This window comes from Osmerus eperlanus, chromosome 28, assembly GCF_963692335.1.
Source record: "Osmerus eperlanus chromosome 28, fOsmEpe2.1, whole genome shotgun sequence".
NCBI lineage: Eukaryota > Metazoa > Chordata > Actinopteri > Osmeriformes > Osmeridae > Osmerus > Osmerus eperlanus.
The window spans coordinates 7,446,101-7,467,902 of record NC_085045.1 but is presented as its reverse complement, the minus strand read 5'-3'; the positions used below and the strand labels follow the sequence as shown (position 1 = coordinate 7,467,902).

Genomic DNA, 21,802 nt, shown 5'->3' with positions numbered 1-21,802 from the left:
GTATGGGGAGGGAGAAGGGACAAACTTCAATTTTCATCATGGCATTATCTCACAGTCAGCTCCTGCCTCTATCTCTCAGCAGCTTCCAGCTTGTTGTACAAGCTCAAACCTCCCTTGCCACGTTTATGACACTTTGATGCCTGTATGTGACTCTAAGGGATGCATCTGTGCTTCTGTTCCCCACACGGAGCCAATCAAAGTTGGTGAGAGACAGAGACTTCCTGGATAAGGTAAGCAAGACAGCTTCTTGCAGCAGAATTAGATTTTGTCTTCCACACCTGAGACAGTCCGATGACTGGCATAAAATCTAAGGAGTCTATTTCAAACTAAATTGTTGCCCAGAAAGGCGAGAAATAGCTGTTTATTAAACAGATTTTTCATCTGAGCTCAGTACAGTCTCTGAAAATAAAATAGCAATAAGAAAAAATACCTTAAAAAGGCTTAGAGAGTTTAATTGCAGAGAAGCAACAGCAACACAACGCAATGCTTCACTGATCTGTTGATTATGAAATCAGTTTACCGTCATTAAATTTGATTGGTGACTTCTCATCCCATTAATGGGAAGTAAATTGGACTACTTTGTTCCATTTTTCTTCCTGACTGCATAATTCACAGTTAAACATTTGTATTTGGAAATGCATACATTTACGAGCTTTCAGAGAGCCACAGAGTATTGCTGAAACTGTGTGTATTCATGGGGGAAGGATCGTGGCTTTAGTAATGGTTTTGATTGTGTGTGGGAATACTAGGCTGCACTCGAGGTGGTGCGTGGTCACAAAGTCATGTCCGTAGGGCACAATACGAGGGAGAGTATAGGAACATGCCATGCCTTTGCTCAGAAGAGCTCATCTCATTCAAGAAGCTCAGACACGCCACAAACGCAAATACAGTACAGGCACACAAATGGATCTCCTCCATAGCTCTGACACGTAGAAGACGACAAGAGCTATCTAACACACAGACGTGGGGAGAGCCTGAGAACGATAGATAGAAGAAAGTATGGATGGGGGACAATTAGAAGGTGGAGGAGAGAGAGGTTCTTTTGTTGTTTTTAGATCCAACCCAGTTAGCTCCTTGCTACGAGCATCCATCCAAAGGGGGAAGAAAGACAGACTTGAGAGCAAGGTCCCCAATTTGTGTCTGACACACTTAAGCACAGAGACTAAACTAGATTCAGTCATTCGTAACCTAACCAGAGTTCTCTGAACATTTCAGATCTACCTGAAGCATAAGCCAAGATCCAGCTCCCCTGACCTTTATCCATATCTGATGACTGAGCAGAAATAGAGATGAGGGCAGGGCCTCACTTATGAAATGATCCATTTGCAAAAGGTTACGACTTTCTGGCAAGGACACCATCCATGAAGCTTTCAATGAGGAGGGAAAACTTATAGAAAAACTTGAACTTGGAAGTAGACATAAGTAACTACCAATTCACAAGCCTTCATATTTTTACAGGATTTGTGAGTTGGTACCATGTTCTATTTCTGACCCGTACAGCAGTGACTTCACCCACAATGTGAGATTGTGAAGGGATTTGGACGGAGCCAGAGTGGATCTGAGCTCTATTAACCTGGTTTCTATGTGTTGACCGCATTCCCACAATCTAGAATGTTCTGGAGATCATGGGATCCATCTTATATAAAACACCAGCGTGTCGCTCTCTCCTCCGCTGCCTCTCCTTTCTTACTCCACCCTCTCCTCACCCAACATCCCACAGAGATTTCATCACTAATTTAATCAATGGAACCCCTTCACCTATTGTAGTCATGGAGACTATTTCCCAAAGAGAGATCTGACCTTCAAGGAATGCGTGTAGGGAAAGAGACAGGCAGTCACAGTTTACTATTCTAGTCACACAGAAGGAGTATTTGGTTCGATACCACCAGTATCTCAATGAAACCCTAAAGTATGACAAGGGATCATTTTTGTCCATGGAGTTGTGACGGGGCTGTAACAGACGTGGTCTTGCTCTGTCAGAAGCCTTTATGGACCATTTGTTCGTCCCTGCCTGGTCTTGAACACGCCACCTCTGACTGCCAAGCGCAACCACTACCAGCTACGCCAAAGAAAAGCTAGCTATTCATTGACGCGGGTGGCCAGTTACATACCTGAGGAGTCAGTTTCACCCATTTACACCGGTTACATTCACCCCTCTAAACTCACTCTGGCAGGTCGGCTGACGCTAACCTAGTGATCCGGGTCACGGCACCATTGTAACGGGGGTGTAGACTAACAGACGTGGTCTTGCTCTGTCAGAAGCCTTCCTGGACCGATGTTCGTCCCTGCCCGGGCTTGAACACGCCAACTCTGACTGCCAAGCGCAACCACTACCAGCTACGCCAAAGAAAAGCTAGCTATTCATTGACGCAGGTGGCCTGTTACATATAGGTAGCCTACCTGAGGAGTGAGTTTCGCTGATTCACACCGGTTACATTGTTGTTGTACATTGTATTTGTATGTTTTCTCTAGGATTTCATTTTTAACTACCGTATTTCTCAGATTAAATGCCAACCTCGGTTAAACGCTGCACCAAATTAGCCTTTCATCAACCCCAAGTTTGCGTGCTACAGATCTGTTGCTGCTGGTGAGTGCTTTCTGCACAGCTTTCTGTTTGAAAGGTTAAGTGTATCGTTTCGGCATGCTGCTTCAGATTTCTACGCAGACATCCCAAGTCTCCCGGAAATTCCGGGAGACTCCCGAGCGCGAGACAATGGTCAATGTGCAATGGTCATTTATGGTCGAAACAAGTGCATATCGCACGTCCTGATTGCGTCCCGGGGGGGGGGGGGGGGGGGGTACGTGTACGTTCTGGTTGAGGGGGTACATCATGCGTGCGGATTGCGTCCCGGGCGGGGGGGGGGGAGAGAAGCCACCTCCCGGAAATGAGTCTCTGCAGGTTGGGATGTCTGTCTACACAATGTAGAAAAACTTGTATTTGAGACAGTTAAAAGTACTACCCACGCATACCTATAGCCAATGAGAAAGGGAGTTGCCGCACTCATACTGCACTTGTAGCCTAGCCTACTCCAGACTAAACGCGCGGTTTAAATTTTACACTAGGCTTTGTGTTTGACCTCCTTGTCTATTCTTGTCTATGGCCGCACTGCAGCTACAATTCACGAAATCTCTCTTACTAATTAAACGCCGCCCTCGAATAAACGCCGCCCTCGAATAAACGCTGCACCAAAAATGAACATTGTGTAATAAACGCTGCAGCGTTTAATTAAAGACATACAGTATTTTGCATTTCATTACATTCTCATTGAACATGTAATTAGATACAAAGGTCTCTGAAGGGGAAACTGCTATAAAACAAAGACTATTACCGGATCTGTTTACACATGTTGTTCAACACAAGCATTAGTGCATTGAGATTAATCGATCAGCATGCAGAAGGAAGCTATCCCATCTCCTCGTGCTACGTGATTGTGATATGGATGGTTGCTGAAGTTTGGTGAAAGAAAATAGTCCATAAATGAAACTGCTCACAACGTCTGTGGATAATCTTGAGTAACCATGATTTCTGGAAAAAAACATTGCTGTTGAGTTTTTGTCAAGAAAAGGTTTTGTCAAAATATTTTTGGGCCACTTTGAGCAACACAAGACTTGCCTAATCTTGTTCCATTACATTCAAGAGAAGGCTGAATTTCTACAACCAATATCACGAAAGTTCGGCAACTCAAACAATCTCGATGGACCACGGTACTACAATTAAGAGGGAAAGTATGTGTTTTCGATTGTGTTTTGGTCTATTTAAGACCAAATTCTTTCAGCCAGAATATAAACCAAAAGCCTCTACCATATGAGCCTCCACTACTCCTGACACATACTGTATCAGATTCCTGCTGATACCGACACACCATCCACCCCCGCCGACTGTAAACATGTAAGCAGCCCAGTGCCCCAAGCTCAAAACCTGCCTAACACCACTCACACACATGCTATTAGCACCGTTCCAAATCCCAGCAAAAGGGGGAGGCCCCCATGAACTTATGGAGAAAGACCTATGAGTCTTCTAGGATATCCATCTTGGAGTCCCACAACATTGTTGAGGTACATGTATGCATTTTTTATCCAAAGCGACTTCCAAGAGAGTTTTACAAAAGGTAATACCCAATGTGCCAACGTACTTCTACACGCTTCCCAGCCAGAACTCTGATGTTGACGTAAACCTGATGAGTGCCACCCTAGCCAGAGTGCTCTCTTAATGAGGCCGAGATGGCAGCCATCAAGACGCTGTCTCTCCAATGAAATCTATCTCCCACTAATTGGAAAATGGACTTTAGTGGATTTATTAGGCCGTCGCAGTCCTGATGACATGAAATAACTTATGATTCATCAACCTCCCCAAGTCTGTATGTGTTACAAGATGCAAAATGACGCATTCTGAATCTGTTGCACAGTATAGATAGTACTTAAGATACAACTTTATATGCTAATAACCCATTGTATGTTTTAAGAAAAATTCCTAGAGGCCTAGCTGGGAGGAAAACTAAATAGGCAGCTTTTGGTTAAGTCTGCCTTTAGTGCAGTCTAGGTATGCTCCACTACAATAAAGTCAACCTCCATATCAATTATGCATTCATGTCTATACCCCAGATCTCTTGTCATCTGTCCCTGGAGAGACCTGCACACAGAAACATACCTTCATGTTAGCCACAAGCACAGCATAATACTGTATATGACCTTGGACTTCCATAAGCACAATGTTGCTTTGATTACCAGCAATACAAACCCCCAAAACCATTTGATGTATCATACATACGTTCTTTCATTCCAAACCTAGGTAATTTTTTAATGGAAATCCCTTTAATCTTAACTGGGCAAGTCTGTGTAATCAAATGTACATAAACTCAGTGAGAATAGATTTGACTATAATTCAATATATAAGGATATATAAATGACAGAAAAATAATAAAGCAAATCCATGTAGAATGTTTTTATGCATGTGTAAAGGTACCGCCTACTGCAGTAGAAAAAAAGTAGCTGGAGATCTGGGTTGCAGGTGAGGTGGTTGGAATAATGTAGCTCACCTTGCATGATTTCTTTTATGTTTGCTGATAGGTGTGGGATAATGTGTGTGTGCAAAGTGTGCGTAAAATGTGCGTGAGAGTATGTGTGTGTGGCAGGTCTAAAAATATAAGCTGAAAGGGTTGGCAGAGTACATGTGGGTCTAGGAGGCATATCAGCCAAGAGATATGTGTCAAGGAATATAGGAATCCATAGGCACATACATGCACATATGTGTGATTGGAGGGTGTATTTGTGTGCGAGGAGAGGGGGATGTTTGTGTGAGGAGAGGGGGATGTTTGTGTGTGTGTGTGTGTGTTTTGCCAAACAGAAAAGGTAGTGCACAACTAGCTGACAGAATACGGAAACAAGACACAAAAAAACAGAAAATGATCTGGCGGGAAGACAGAAAGAAAAACAACGACCTTAAAAGAGTCGTCCACAACATGTCAAAACCTACACTGTGGTGATAGACAGATCACCCTAAAGCCACATTCCAATGTGAACTCCCTGTTCCTCAGTTCTGAGTGTATCCCAGGGGCTTTACTGCAGCATGCTGTCAGGTTGTTTATGCTTCCAGAAGGTTGCAGCTAATAGCTGCTTTCCAGCTCTCACTCCACTAACGAACAGAAAGAGATGGGACTCAGGAGCGGTTCAAGCTTCCGTCTAATAGCTTTCATCTGATGCCTTCATCCAGATGTGTATTTAACAGCCAGGACGGATGCATTATTCATGGAGGGTCTGCCTCTAAGGTAACAGCTGAGTTAACAACAGACCCAGGACCGGCAGTTGGCCCAGCTTGAGAGCCCATGTCCCCTACCCCCTACCCCCCCACCCCCACCCCACCCCCCATAGGCTGAACTGGGTTCAGCAGAGCGTGTCCAACCATCAGCTGGCCCTCCCTAGTATCTGTCCCAGCAGCCACCAGGGCATTGGCTGTCAGCTCCTCACACAGCGACTGTCCTTCACAACAGCCTTCAAGCGTCTCATTAGCCAGGCGCAGAGCGGCGTGGGGTGCTGCAGGGAGATATATGAAAGACCATCGCATGCTGGTAGTGAGGGCCTGGATGAGAAGACCCTCACTGGTTCCCACTCTGGGCTGGAGCCAATGACCGACAGCCAGCCATGTGGAGTGACCTCATTTTTGATGTTTTATATCTCCGTCATCCTGGCTGTTCTGCCATTTCCATTGGTGCCAATAGCACATTTGCAACTTTCGATCTGCAAAAGAACAGATTGTGTCCTGGTGGAAACGCAGGTTCTCTAGGGTTTTGAGTAGAACAAGGAATTCCTAGTACAGCCCCAGTGAGGTACTCTGAGAGTTTCATACACAGTGACTCATTAATTTCCTATGTCTGGGCTAATCAGAACTCAAGTCTTGACACAAGGCGCTGGATTGAGAATCCTGTTGAGGAGAAATGCCCACTGGAAGACTTTTTGCTTTTCTAGCCATGGACACTTTTAGACCGGTCCAGGATAAATGGTACATTGTTGTTCGTTTTTGTTGAAGATTGATTGCCTCAACTTGTTCCTTCCAGTCCAGTCCTTGTAATTCACTATCTACAGCTCCACACCAGAACCAGCACAAACACTTGCTACCATTGCCTTCATTAGCCCACATACAATTTGCAAAGAGTAAACAAGACACTATTCATTTCTAGCTAGTAGCCACTTGAGAATGAGGACGGAGATAACGGTACATGATCACTTAAATTCCATAGCACCAGAGGATGAACAGCAGCTGTTCGGCACAGATTAGCTCTGTTAATTGTAGCAGCCTGACAAACATGGAGAACATTCTCTCAACCAGGGTGAATAACATCCAAAAATTGTACTCAGGTCAACCAGTTAGCCAGTGCACATCCTAAATTTGAGTTCACTTTTTGATGGTGTGTTGGCCTGTCTACAGTATCCAGAAGACTTTTTGCTTGCCACAGATGTAGCAAGTCATTGATAGAATGGTCCTTGGAATGAGAATTATCCAAGAAAAGAGGCTTTTATACCGAGTCTATGAAAAACGATCTCCAGACTTTCAGAAGTGCCTAACTTCAAGTATACATTCACATTGCACTTTCAGTCAGATTTGTATGTGTATAGTAAGTCCATACAGCGCTGCAACCTGAGAGCCTTAACTGTGAAAAAGATCACAGAGGAAGCGACCAGACCATTAGAGGATTCGGAGTAGATCAAGTCAGCCAACATTCTGCGGACATGTGTCCAATCAAAAGTTGTACTTGTAACCTGGTATCGAACCTACAAATGGATTGTGACTGGATGTCAAGTGGATATGGATTTCTGCTCCTCTCTTCATGGCTTGTGGTCATATTTCAACCACTTTGATAGACCAAGGATGAAAAACACTGAGCATTACAACAACACATCCTCAGTACGGTCATTCTGGGAGTCAAAAACCTTTTCTGTTGTTGCTTTCTGTCTGTGTATTTCTGCTTCCATCTAGAAACATATGAACTAGAATTACTTAAAAACCATTTAGCACTTCCATCCTGTCATCATCAACCTATAAAGGGTTCACATCAAATTTCACATCATCAGCTTTCACACCAAGAACCATTCAGGTTGAACCCTAGCAAGATGCATACTACACTTCCAGTAAAGCTAGACCCATGTTGCCCACTGTTGAGTTCAGGTAGCACTAAAAGCATGGTGGACCAACAGCTTGTCTGTGTTTTAGCCATATGCAGCTGTGAAAGGAGTATCAAGTGAAATACTATTGCTCATAAACGTGCCTCTGCTTCCTGTATTAAATCCAAATGCTCTCCACTATTCCTGATAAACGTACACAGACACCAACAAACACAACCATACACATAATATTACAAATAATATCTTAGAAAAAAGAAAAGATAAGCCTTTGAGCAGGGTTCTGCTACTCTGTATGATTCATTGAAATCAGTTGTTTGTATTAACTGACAAAATGCTTAATATTTAGACATACAATAGAATAATTACCCCGTTGTGAGGCGAAGAAACTTAATCATTATCCCGTCAAAGAAAAGTAAGTGTCAAAGAAATAGGCATGGATGAAAACCTCTCTGGAAAGCAGAGTAATCTGTTGTGATTCAGAGATAGAGCAAAAAATGAACGAGTCATATACCATGTGTGCTGTCCAACTTGCCACATACTCATTTGCAAGATGAAAATACAACACAAGCCTATCGAATATTGTGCATCAAAGCAGCCATTAATACTTTATAGTACCAGGCCTGATTTAAGTTGATGGCCATCTGTTCTCAAGACACTAGAACAGGCAGCTCTCCACACAAGAAGATATGTCAAGGACCGCTGCTGATTAGATTTCCTTTGGCATCTTCAATGCAGGTGAAGACAGCGAGAGTACAAATTGCTATAAACAGCCTGTTTTACCATACAGGCATTATTTTACAATTAGGACCATGACCATCTGTTCCTCAAGCTTCATATTTTTATTGCTTTGTGATTAGGTTTGCCCCATACTCGAAGACAGGGTTCAAGCAGGTGAATTTATCAAACCAAAAAACAACAACCAACCAACAAATGGTGACAGGCTCAGTGTTTGCCATGGTTGCCTGAACACCTGAATTAATGGTACAAATGATATCCTATGCAATTTAACATCCCTGTCATGTTCGATTGATTTTATCTGTTGATGGTCAGTCTCACATCTTAGTCCTTCTGTGCATCTGTAAATCTCCAGTCTGGATGGACAGGCTGTAGCAAGTACAGCTCTGATTGTGTGACTAAGACTGTGTGCAGACATAGCCTTATGTTCAGTGGCAATGCCCGCTCACACACCAACACACCTGGGATCTAATGATATCGCCAAAGGGTAGCATCTCAAACCTAATATCACATCCTGCTACGCGGCGACACAGGAGGCTGATACAAACAGAGTTTAGGAACGAGACAAATATGAGAGCATGTGAGCCTGTGTTCTTTCATGCCCTTAAAGCATGAATTACATTGAATCATTACTTAAAATTGGCCATTGTCAGAAAAACAATGTACTCCGACTATGCCCCTTGCTTTTTGTGGATGGTGTGGAAGTCTCATAAACCAAAATCATAATTGCAGCCATTTTACTCATTGAGAAGAATCAGTTTGAAGGCCAAAGGAGAGTCTGGGATGGTGTCTCCTTGATTCGTGTTCAGGCTGGGTGTGTTCAAAATGTGGCACATTAGGCATCAAGCTCCACCAGCCTGTTAGCCATCCAGTAGCTTAAATCCTGACACAGGCAGGACACCCAGGTCAGAGAATGGAGGTGTGTCTCTCCGAACAGGCTTTAGCTGGCTTTTTATTGAGGGTATGGTCTTTGTTGTGAGTCTCTGTGGCTTGCATCTAAACAAAGACTCATTCATAGAGCTTCATAGAGATTCATAGAGTACGAAAACAAGTTCAAAACTGTTTCAGCACTGAACTGTTTATCCTGGCTCTGTGTGATGTCAACAAGGCAGTTTTGAGCAAAACTAAGAAAAAGCTTTTCTTTTTTGCGCTCTCTCTCACACACTCTTGTCTCTATATAGCACTGTCTCTCTTCCCTGCAGACACAGGCACAATCTGTAGTTCATTTTCGGGTCCAGCCGAGCTGAGAGGCACAACTTGTCCCGAAGGTAAGTGTCAGTCATACCTAGACCAAACACCAGGCCGGAGAAATAATAACCCAATGCTGCAACTGCTGCTAGCTCCAGGCTCTAGCACTTCAGACAGGAAACTGAGGTGACCTTCTCATATATTACATTACTTTCTTACTTTGCTGCACAAGCAAGTAATTAGAGCAGAAAATACCCCAGACTGTGGGTCTGAATGTGGAGCAGTGTGGGTATATAATGAGGATAATAATCATACATGTCAGCATATATTTTTATCCAAGGTAACTTTCCTGTGACTGACTGTACAGTACCTTGTCTGAATATTATATGGAACACACAGTGCAATCGTGACATAGGGTTGTAACCTATTAGGGCATGATCATTGTGCTTTCAAATGGTTTAAATGCAACACCCTGTGCTCCAAATGTACATGTAGGCTATATTTAAGTACTTAAATATACGCTTTTTAGTCAATAGTGTATGTGTCACAGGGGTAATACGTTGTCCGTCGGTACTGGTTCCTCCAAATCTTGCCCACACTGGGGATCAATGTTGTGCCCTCTGACCTACGATTGTAATGACCAGCTTACATAAACACTGCTTTAACCAGATACACCACCGAAAAGGTTTCTCTCCCATGGTGCTGGCGGGAGGTATTTAGCTACTGAGTGAGTTTCTCCAATAAAAAACGCGTGCGCGTGTGTGCGCCCATGCATGTGCGTGTGTGACTGGACTGTCCAGAACACCAGCAAGAATATGATGTGATTTTCTACATAGAAAACCACATAGTCCATACACTTTCAAATACTTCCATAAAGCACAGAAACGCTGTCTACATTATTATCAAACTCATAATCTAATTATATTTTTTCAATCGTTTTCCTGCTGTGTACATGCTGGCTTATGAGTCCTCTGTACATTCAGTCAACGCCTCTTTTTTGGTCTTACCTTAAAATATACAAGATACTCATAAATGCCTCATCTAAGGGCATAACTAATAACGTATGACATAATATTATTTATTTTTTTATTTAAAAAATGTACCTGTTTATATATATCAACGGTCAACATTTTTTTCACAAAGTGTGTCTTTCGTGTGTCGCTCTGGATAAGAGCGTCTGCTAAATGACTAAATGTAAATGTCTTTACTGATCGATAAAAAGCAACACGTATCGAAAAGTAGAAGAAATCTAGCCTTACATAAATTAGCACCACCATACCATCTTCTACTGTGTACTTCACTTTTGAGTCTTTGTTGTACGCCCTTTCCGTCCTCATGAATGCAAAATGATGATGTCCTTACCGTCGAAGTCCTTGGAAAGAGGATGGCCATGACATTCGCGATTTCTTCAAGCCGGGTCGGTGTCCAGTGTCAACTGCATAAGTCCGGTCCATGGTCCTGGGGCTGAGGTATTTTTCTGTGTCCGAAAATCCTCTTTGTCTGACCCGGTTATTCTTTCGTACCCCGAGCGCGTGGTGAAGTGGAGAGAGCACTGCCTGGTTTTGCTGCCTCCACAAATGTTTGGGCGCTTTCGCGCTTCCACCGGTGCCTCCGCTGCTGAAGCTGCCGCTGCCAGCGACAAGGGATGTTGTCGCCACTTTTCCACCGGCGGTATCCATAGCTTTCCAAGGTTTTAAAATAGCAGTCAGGATGAAAGCTAAAGAGCTTCAGGGCTTTTCTGCGCCCCGCGTCTGGGAAATGTTGAATTAGCCTATTTCTGAAGAAACCTAAATTCCCTGAAGTTTATTTGAAAGTTAGGTTTGTTAAACTACACATTCAGACACTCAAATTCGCATATATGTACTTTACAGGACAATACAGACCAGTAAATACTTAAAAGTAAAAAACTATTCATGAAAATATTAATCCGTAGGCCTACGCATATTGAAATGATAAATCCATCAGCTCATTTGGACCATAATAGACTAAATTTTATATTTTCTCGAACAAAGTAAAAAAAAAGAAAAAAAAAAGATTAATGACAAAATATAATATTTACAATATGCGCCTTTTACACGAGCAAAAACCAAACAGTTGCACTATTGAAATGTCAAGATCACAAATGTCCCGTACTCGTATGGGCATCCCTCCCCGTCGCATCGACAACCTGGCTGAAATACAATTCCAAGTCCTGTCCTATATCTCTCCGTGCCCGCCCACTTCAGAAAGGTACTCCTGTGACGACGCTTTCCCCCCCAGTTCCTGCCGTACTTTTTCAAATTGCTTGCAGAATGCCCGAGGTCCAAAAGCTAATCCACATAATTGAATAGCCTATGCAATTAGAAAATGGTTCAAACGCTCGCGGTCGCTAATTTACGTACCTCATGCGTAAAATTATTACATATATAGTGGATTTCTACCTTTTCCTACCGCAAAGATAAAGCTGGAGAGTCCAAATACATTAAACATGAGCAGCAAGCCCCCGCCTCTTGCCCTTCACGTGAGTGTGTCAGAATAGGGGGATGGGTGATAGGAAAAGTGAATCTAATCAAGTGTTCTGTTTCTGTCCCTTGAGAGTGTGACAGGATAGGGCCATGACTGTGGGGGTGGCCCCACAAGACTTTGAGAGGAGTGCAAACAACCAGCCTTCATCTCCACCTTAAAATTGCTTCTGGCATATTTTCCATGTTTTTTGTTGTTGTTTCTTTTAACCCCAAAATGGAATTTCCAAGGAACTGTTTTCTTTCCTTAATTCCCTCCATCCTTTCATCCCTCTGTTCAAACCCATTAATCTGGAAATGAGCTGGATGTAGAGTCCAATTTCTCCAACCACAGTAGCGAGGATGCAATCTCCTGTGGAACAGGCATTCTGTACCAGAACAGTGGTCGCTTCACTTGAGCCGCTGAACAGAACAAGGGGTGATATGGAGGGCAAGGAAAACAGCAGCCACGCAGACAGATGCTCCTCTCAAATGATTGATCTGCCTTGCCTTTCTTTTGGGTTCTGTTTCTTCATGCCTACTGAGGTGTTTACCCGCTCTGCCAGTGCACTGTCATTGTAGGAGACTTATTATTTGAATGTGAATGTGTAAATGTACAGTATTACGTTATCATTTGAGTCATTGTTGTGCCCTGAACCAGTATTTTGTTTCTCTGGGGCTTGTTAGTAATAAACTATGCATACATTTACTTACACTTCGTACAGACAGAGAAGCAATCAAACTTCTAGTTTACAGCATGGTGACTCATGTTCTTCATGTGTAGGCCTTGCTTCATATTAGCTGTGTTCATGTCCTGCTAGATTGTTGAATAATTAATGTATTGAGCTGGAAGCAAAGCTACTCTAAGATCTGAATTCTCACCAGCTCCAAAATGTCCCAGTCATTATATTACAATTGTCCCAATTATATATTACAGTTGCTACAATTTAGACATTTCCAACCATTAACAGCCTAAATACATTTCTATAAGTCATGACTGATAATTCATGACAACTTGTAGTACTGTATTTTTATTTTAGGTTTCATTCAGGTAGTTGATGATATCCTGCCGAACTATGGTCGGTCCTGCCTCAAATAGCAGTGATCATACTTTGGAGAATTTCAGTTATGAATTACACTGTTCTCCTTACATACTCACTGCTGTCCTAAGATCTCTGGACACTGATTCAAGAGAACTTAGGTTGTGACCTGTTACATGTGCGGGTTTCAAATGACTCTCCCATAGACTTTGTTGGATTTATTAGCCAGGCAGGAAACAGTGATGACATCATCGTTGTGAACAGTCAACCGCGTAGCCTGAAATAGAGTGCAGGATAACACTTCTCTCCTGTCTTTGTCTAGGACCAGGTGACGCCATTCTCGGATTCAAGTCACATTCTCCAATGCAGAAACCAACTAATGCTAAGTTTGACTTAGCATTCAAAACTTAAAAAGCAGCTGCTGTGAAATAGCCCAGTCTTCTGTGAAGTCACAGAGGGATGGTTTGACAGCCAGGCCACTCGGAGGAGACATGCCGTGGGTCTCAGTTTTTGGGCTTGACGTGGTCAAAACCTAGCTGGCAATCACATGAAGGTGCCATTGCATATTCTTGTCCAAATACAACTTGGCTTTACAACACATCATTACTGTAATTCCGGTATGTAATGACAACATCAGCTACACAAACATTCCCACACATTCTTGCATGACCAGTCTTTGCCCCCTCTCCAAAACATGTGTTGTTTAGACAACATTTTGACAAGCATGACTTCATTTTGACAAGTGTTAATTAAAGATGGTAATTTAGTCAACGCCACTTCAGAAACATGTGCCTGCATCACTCCACCATTGTCTATCACACCACCATGTCCAGGAGACTACACTGTATCACTGTAAATGACAAAGACAGAACATACAACCAAATACCATTCTCCCTGCCAAAGAAGGAGAGAAGAAGGAGGCATTTTCTCTCTTGATCTGGTGTGGTGTGGATGACAGAATCACACAGCCATTAAGCTCTCTGATGCTGGTTGCAATCCTCAACACGGTGAGGCATTATAAAGCCATCTTCGGAAAAAGATATCACTGATGTAATAGTAGGGATTTACCTTTCCCGGTGTAATTCCTTTGACTTTCAAACGCAGGTGTTCTTTATTTTTTTCTATGCCGTTCTAGGACGTTCTATTCTGTTTTACTCTGTTCTAGTCAATTCCAGTCAGTTCCCTCAGAAACAATTTGAATAGCGTATAAGTTTAGCCCCTCTGAAATGTTTTGAACTTCTCCTGTGGATTTCATGCTTCCAAGTTGTTGTTTTTATATATTTACATTACATTTACATTTAGTCATTTAGCAGACGCTCTTATCCAGAGCGACTTACAGTAAGTACAGGGACATTCCCCCTGAGGCAAGTAGGGTGAAGTGCCTTGCCCGAGGACACAACGTCATTTGACATGGCCAGGAATCGAACTGGCAACCTTCAGATTACTAGCCCGATTCCCTAACCGCTCAGCCACCTGACTCCCCTTTATATATGTATATAAACACTACAGAGCATCTGTCTCTGCCTGTCTTGATTTATCTCTGATATTCTGATCAAACATGATATTGGGAATAACTTGCCAGGTGGGTATTTTGTTGTAGTTGTTTGTTCAGGGTATGCTAGTGTTATGACTTTGTTTGATTTTTCCCTCACTCGTTATCTGGGTTGCTTGTCTGCCATGAACAGATTGTGAATACACACTCGTTACACCAGGCAACTCCGGTAGCTCTCTTGACCTCGTACCAGATGCTGAGAGGTGTACAGACAGCTAAGCTCTGTCTTGCCTTTGCTGATAACACTGCACTAATGTGGCTTTGGCTAACATTGTGTTATTGATATCAGCCTTGTCAAGCAAATTTAAAGTACATTGAATGTGCATGTAGAACATCCATATAACAAAAGATTAGATCATTATAATATTTCACTTGCTCTACTTTTCAAAATAATTCTCACAGTCTTTTCATAAAGGACATAAATACAGTTTGTTATTTCAAATAAGTCCAAAACAGACAGTGTTTTGTTCAATGCTTAAAATGATTGCTTTGTTTATCATCTTCTGGGATGTGAATTTCTGTTCTCTGTCATTTTGATACTGCAATCAGTAAGTGACAATGGCAAAGATAGATCTATTAGAAATACATTCATGAGTCAGACCCCTTTTCAACCATGACTGAGTCAGGGATCATTTGAATAACTCTCAAGAGAACATAGTTGGAAGAAACCAGTGGCTAATGTTGTGCTGTGGCTGAAAAACTAATCAAAAAACAAAATCAAACTTGCCATGCTAGAATTCTTTCCATTTTCAACAATGATTACCACAACAGGCTATTCTCAAATACAGGAAGTTAGATGATTCTCTCAGCTGGTTAGTGATAGCTAGCTATATTGATCTTGGCAAAGCAATCACAGCCACAATTACCATAGAACATGAACAAACAAACCAACTATACCACACACTCTTTAAACGCATGAACAGACATGGTCACACACACACACCTACGGCCTCACCTGGTGGTGTCAGCGGAGGTGATGGCGATGAGCGGGGGGGTGCGGAGCTGCAGAGTGGTGGGCCGCGGTGGGACCGTAACCGTGTCCGGTTCAGGTTTGCGGTCACAGTAGTACTGCTCAGCCTGTCTGAAGGCCAGCGGAGGCAGCTGGACTGTCCTGCAGGATAGCCTTCGCACCAGGAAGGGCTCCATGCAGGACACAGGGCCCGGCTCTGGAGAGTCTGAGTCACCAGACACCTGGGGGAGGAGAAGAGACAGAATGAGAGAGGAGAGGGATGGAGAAGGAGGAGGACAGGCAGAGAGACAGAGACAAAATCAATGAGAGGGAAGGAATTTCCGAGAGAGGCCGTCATACGTTTGAAAGAGGAGCATGTGGAGTTAGAGAGGAGGTAGGACACTCAGACGCTTCAGAAGGGAGGAGAGCTGGAGAGTTGAGAGACAGAGAAGAAGACATGTGAGAAATGCCTAGATGCCTGAGAGGGAGAAGGAGAGATGAACAAACAAGAGTGGAAGAAAAACAGCTCCTGTCTGATGAGCAAAATCAGAGAAAGGATAAGTATAAACAGAATGTTCTGAGACATGTCTGTGCATTTCTGTAAGAGGTTATAGAAGAGAACAGACAAGCTATTTCACATCCAGCTATGTGACCACAAGTCACTGGAACATTCTTGTTAAGACTAGAAATGAGTCCTCCCTGTATACCATAACTCACCAGGATCTTTTATCTATTTAATTTAAATCAAAGCCAACTGAAGTACAGTAATGGCTTACTTATAACCCATTGGCCATTCTCAATTATTTAACAACATTTTTTAACAAATATATCAACATTACAGATCATAAGTTATAGGGTTAACTCTTTCTTTCAAGGGGTGTTCATGAGACTGACATGACACTGTGATGGCACTATCATAACCATGACATGGCACGTGTAAGAATATTTATGAATGTTAATGACTGTTGTCAGTAAGTATCATTCGGTCAATCATCTCATTTTTAACGCAACGTTGACACTGTTTGGGATGTCTTTGTTATAACAACTTAGCATTAACCAAGACAACATAACCTGTCAATGTCTTTGTTATGACAACTTCCAACTTCCAAACCGAACTACACAAACTACACTTCAACTTGTCATAACGATGACATGGTTATGAGAGTATTATGTCAGCATCATGTCAGTTTCATGCACACCCCTTCAAAAGAAAGTGTTACTGAAGCGTATTAAGTGGTACCAGGTGTGAATGCAACACACACTTCCTCTAGATATTGGTGAGACAACATGATAAATGAAGGCAAGCTCTGTGCCATTAATCTTTTGACCAACCACTGGGGAGTTCTCATTCAATTTGCATGATCAACAAGCCTTTCCTATTTAGAACGGGGCAACCTTTTACATCGACACCGCCTATAAAGTTAGTTTACAGGTAATTCCTGCACATCAAATGCAGCTAAGCCTTTAAAACAGCTGGTTCCCCACTGACCAACTTGTTTACTAAATCAGTAACCAACTATGACATATTCGTTCAGCTTCAACAGGATTTCAGCTGTTTCCTGAGGCAATAATTGTGATTATTTTCATTTAAAAGAGCTTTTAAAACATTTGATACAAATGATTTTGTTTTGGATTATGAGGTATTTAGGCTATAGTTTCTCATGTGAAAGTTTCACTTATGAAATATTCACTTATTGTCTCTTATCAGAGAATTTGGGCCAGTTGGAGCTTTGGATTACATCGATTATGTACACAAATTAAGGGTCTCAGCCTAGATGTGTTTCTGCAATGAAATAGTCAGGGAGTCAGGGAGTCAGGTGGCTGAGCGGTTAGGGAAGCGGGCTAGTAATCTGAAGGTTGCCAGTTCGATTCCCGGCTGTGCAAAATGACGTTGTGTCCTTGGGCAAGGCACTTCACCCTACTTGCCTCGGGGAGAATGTCCCTGTACTTACTGAAAGTCGCTCTGGATAAGAGCGTCTGCTAAATGACTAAATGTAAATAAAATAAAGTAAATGTAACTACTCAATTTAAGGAAAAAAAGGAAATTTTCTCTGCTGACTTTGAGGTGCAATTAAAGAATTAAGTAAACGACATCAGCATGTACAGTACCGTATTCTCTGTTCGGTTTGTGTTGTAGAGTGCAAGAGTTTTCCTCACCCACATATGTTCTCCCTCCCTCCCTTAGTGCTGGAAGTTTCCTTTGATTTGCCGTGTGAGGGTGAGGAAGCTAATGGTGTATGTATGCCGCAGGCAGGGTGCAGATGGTATCAAAGATCTATTCACCAGGCCTGCCCAGACCCATGAATTATGCAGTCCGTTAGCTATGTGTGTTGCCTCGGCCCGCCAAATCAGCGTTGAACTCTCTATATAAAGGTGCTCCCAAATCACAGACTCCAAATGGACTGTGTCTGAGCAGGGCTGAAAGCAGAAAACATGTACGGTGATGAGAGACATGCATGTCAGCTTATTTGTTTGTAGGGACTTGAGGGGAAAATGTAAGACGTTATACGGATGTGACAATGACAGGAATATAAACAGAGACAGGGGGGAATGAAACTAATGGGTCTCACTGATGGGCTCTCTGCTATTAAAAGGAATCACATTCCAACGACTCACTGGTTTCCCATTGGACACATGCCGGAAGTAAATCAGTCTCTTGTGTGTTTACCATAGCTCAAACAACAATAACAATGCTTGGGTGGGGGGGATTTCATTACTGGGTGGGTGACGTATTTGAGCATTGAGTGTGTAGATATCACAGGTTTTCGTTTGGAGTTCTGCCATGTGAAAGATTGCATTTAAATCAAGAGTTAAGTGACACATCTCTGTCTGTCAGGGGTGAGAATCTATTGTCATTTCCTTTCTCATTTGTCACTTTATACACACACACCCACTCGTCCCTTATTCTACACAAACATGGACATCAAGCCCCCAAACTCCACACCAGCATAAACTGTCAGCACAAATTGTTATTGCCTCATCACCATGCAGATTTTTTTTAACGTAATCTCAGTAATATCCAGTTTTAAAGCCAGCAATACTGATACCAGTAGAACAGAGAGAAATAGAAGGTAGGGGGAAAATAATTAAACTACAACCTCTCTTCAATTCAAGTCAGCGGTAAGTGCGCTCCCTTTATTAAACCATTAAACATTATTGGATATGATCATTCAAAGATCCCAATAGGGCACCTGTACTAATTCTATCCTTTTTTGTGGTCTCTCTTATGCACTGTAGATACCTAATCCTGTATAATAATGAATACAATCTGGTACAATGTGGTTTGGTTACAGTAAATACCAAGCTGTATATATTTTTTATTTTGAGGAACATATTATTTTCACTAAAGATCAAGCTAACTTTATGTAGGCTACAGACATGAGCGTATTCCTGTTTAAAAGCTCTCAGCATCTTTAACAGGAGAGCAACGTTTAATAGCATGGTGAGACACAGTAGAGCTGTGGACTACACAGAGATACTTCTATGTGTAATTCAAGGGCTGGTGATATTGGCCAACTGTCCCCAGGCAGTTGGAGTGTAGAGCTCTTGCTCCCTCTTTCTGCAAAGGTCACACACAAGGTGCTCAACCCTTCCTCCTTCAGTATCTCTCCCTCTCTCCCTCTCTCTCTACAGACAGTCCTTCCCTCTCTCTACAGACAGTCCTTCCCTCTCTCTACAGACAGTCATTAACTGTCCTTCTTTCTCACACACACTCTTATCGTCCTAAGTAGGTACTTGTGATGAGCAGCATCAGTGAAAGGTTAATTGCTCCTTCCATAACTCCTCTGGTTGCATGACTTTGTAGTTTTTGTTCAAACCCAATCAGGTACTTGTAGACCAGGCTTTTCAATGTGATGGTATGTCAAATCTATGTCCAGTCAGACAGTCAAGTTAGCCGGTAACCATTAGCACGAATGATGTGTGAAATGTAAAAGATCTAACACTGTGGCTTCTTACTAACACAAGATCCCATTTTCTAAGGCAGGCAATATGCAATATCTTTTCACTCGTCTCCATTTAAAGGAACCTCATAAATCCAGGCCTGACACCACAATGCTGTCTTTTTGAAGACAGAATTGTGGTGGAAAGATCCTTTATTTTTCTCAAGAATTCCTTTTCTCTCTCTCTCTCTCGCTCAGGTCTCAGCCCTTGAGGCAGTCAGTCTTCCTCTGTGACACACTGAGATATTGATCTGTGAGAGGGAAAAAGAAAGCTACTGTTGGAAAGAGGGAGACATGGGAAGGGAGAGAGGGAGAAAGACAGATCATTCTTTTCTTGGTTTTCAAAGTTTCTCTTTAAAGAGCCTAGTGACAATTGGCAAATATTGCCAGCCTTTCAGCTACACATAGAATGCTCTCAGTATTCCTTGTAGAGAGGGTTCACCAGCTCATAGGATGAAGGAACTCCCATAAGCACACTAGATTCTCACAAGGTTATACACATTATAAAGGTCTGATCCACGATTTATTTGTATGGGTTACAAACAAAAGGATGTGAACTTGCTTAGGTAGCATTAGCTGAAGCCTCAATGTATTCTTCAGTGTTTCTGGGTCAGAATATAAGATAACAATCGTATTATTTTACCTTGTAAATGCTTTCTTTTGTTAATTGACCCAAAGTTAACTGGGTTCCTTGAACTCGTTATTCTAGTTCGTTCTTTTCTTCTGTGCTTTCTTCCCTGACCCCTCACAAGATCATTCTTCTGCATGGGACCTAAAGGAACTGAACCTTCGCCTTTCTTCGACATTTGCAATAACTAGAGATGCTCTTTCAGACCTTGCTACAATGCTTTCTCTCCCTGCCCTGTCTGTCAAAACGTTGACATTTTCTCCATTTAGACATTTGGGCTTCTTCTCCACAAAGGAAAAACTCATTCAGGGTTCAGATGTCACCGTCTCATGAATTATTGATGCCTTAACTCATTTTAATTAGTTCGACAATTACGTATATCTATGAAACCGGATGTTCATAGACCTCTCTTCTGTGCTCTTCTAACAAACAGAATATTTCATTAATGCTTTTCATTTTTTTCCCTACTGACCTTTTGCTGGATCTCATTCTTCTCTTCCATGACACCAAACATTTGTTTGTCGTGACCGCATCTGCCATATCTTGTCTTTCAGGAAATGCCACAGCGAGCGGTCAAAGAAGTTCTCACGGCAACACTGTTCAACCCTTTCAGTCCTCGCAAAAAAGCTGTGTCCATTAGCTCAGTTTCAGTTAAATGTGCTCCAACGTGCTCCATGTAAGAACCACGGCTACTGGTAATGAGGACAGTGTTGATTGTACTCAAGGCTACAGTCCTGTGTTTATCAGTGGTACAGTAGCAATAGATCCCCACTTTCTCCCAGGAGGCATATATAGAGCACAGAATCCTCAAGAAGAAGCTTTAGAGACCCAAAAGGAGAGTCTAACCTCAATCGTAGGATCCTGTCCTAAACACATCAGCATTGCCCCAAGCTGCTTGTTGAGGCCAAAGCACAGATCTCATATCAGATACCCCTTTCACCAGCCCACACCTTAGCCATGAGATGGAGAAAGCATATCTGACCCCAGAGTGAGTAGTGAGGTGAATACCTGCAGAGCACCCTCTCAGACAGCTAGCCCTATGCCTTAACACTTGTTAGTCTTAACCGCCCATCATACCGTGACTGTGTAAGATCGGAATGAACGTTTCTCAACCTTGTGCTTTTAATCAGAAAAGGAATCTTAAATGGATTTCAGGTCATGGCAGGGGATGAAGACAAAGAAAGAGAAACAGAGAGTTGGCGATGGGGGGAATAGAGAATTATGCAACTCACTAAACCAGAGGGACAGAGAGCATCTACATCCTCTTTTTATTGATGTGGTCCCCATTTGCCTGCTTTGCTCCAGCAAAATGACCAACTGCTGATAGGAATAGACATCACATTACAAGTTCGAAGACTAACTTGCAATGTGCTGGCAAGGCCGATATCTGCAGTAAACACCGTTATCCTTGGTTCTTTCTCCTGGCTGTGAAGTGCCTGTCTGAGCCTGACTGGGCTGCGTTGGACCTCTTTGTCATAAAACAGGTTTATATTATCGTATCTGGTGAATGATATTGGTACATATATTTGAGCTTTTTTTTTTACTGCTCGGTTAAAATTTTATTATTTCAGACGCCGTTCTCCTGCAACCCTAAAACCGGATCCCCAAGGTCTATAAAACTAAGCGCCAACAGAATGCTGCCGATAACCAGAGGGAAGGCAGATATATAGAG

The 21,802-nt window shown here is 42.5% G+C and overlaps 2 protein-coding genes across 2 annotated transcripts in view; both read right to left on the bottom strand.

The window, feature by feature from the left end:
• The window catches only part of pde4d (phosphodiesterase 4D, cAMP-specific), a 103,680-nt gene extending 92,446 nt beyond the window's left edge, over positions 1–11,234 (bottom strand). The window contains exon 1 of the mRNA XM_062454858.1: positions 10,903–11,234. Within this exon, the coding sequence (XP_062310842.1) occupies positions 10,903–11,219 (317 nt within the window). The 5' untranslated portion in view covers positions 11,220–11,234. The remainder of the gene's footprint in view (positions 1–10,902) is intronic.
• A 4,329-nt stretch (positions 11,235–15,563) lies between these two features.
• LOC134014923 (cAMP-specific 3',5'-cyclic phosphodiesterase 4D) overlaps positions 15,564–21,802 on the bottom strand; it is a 31,028-nt gene continuing 24,789 nt past the window's right edge. The window contains exon 3 of the mRNA XM_062454104.1: positions 15,564–15,803. Coding sequence (XP_062310088.1) covers positions 15,564–15,803 — 240 coding nt within the window. The remainder of the gene's footprint in view (positions 15,804–21,802) is intronic.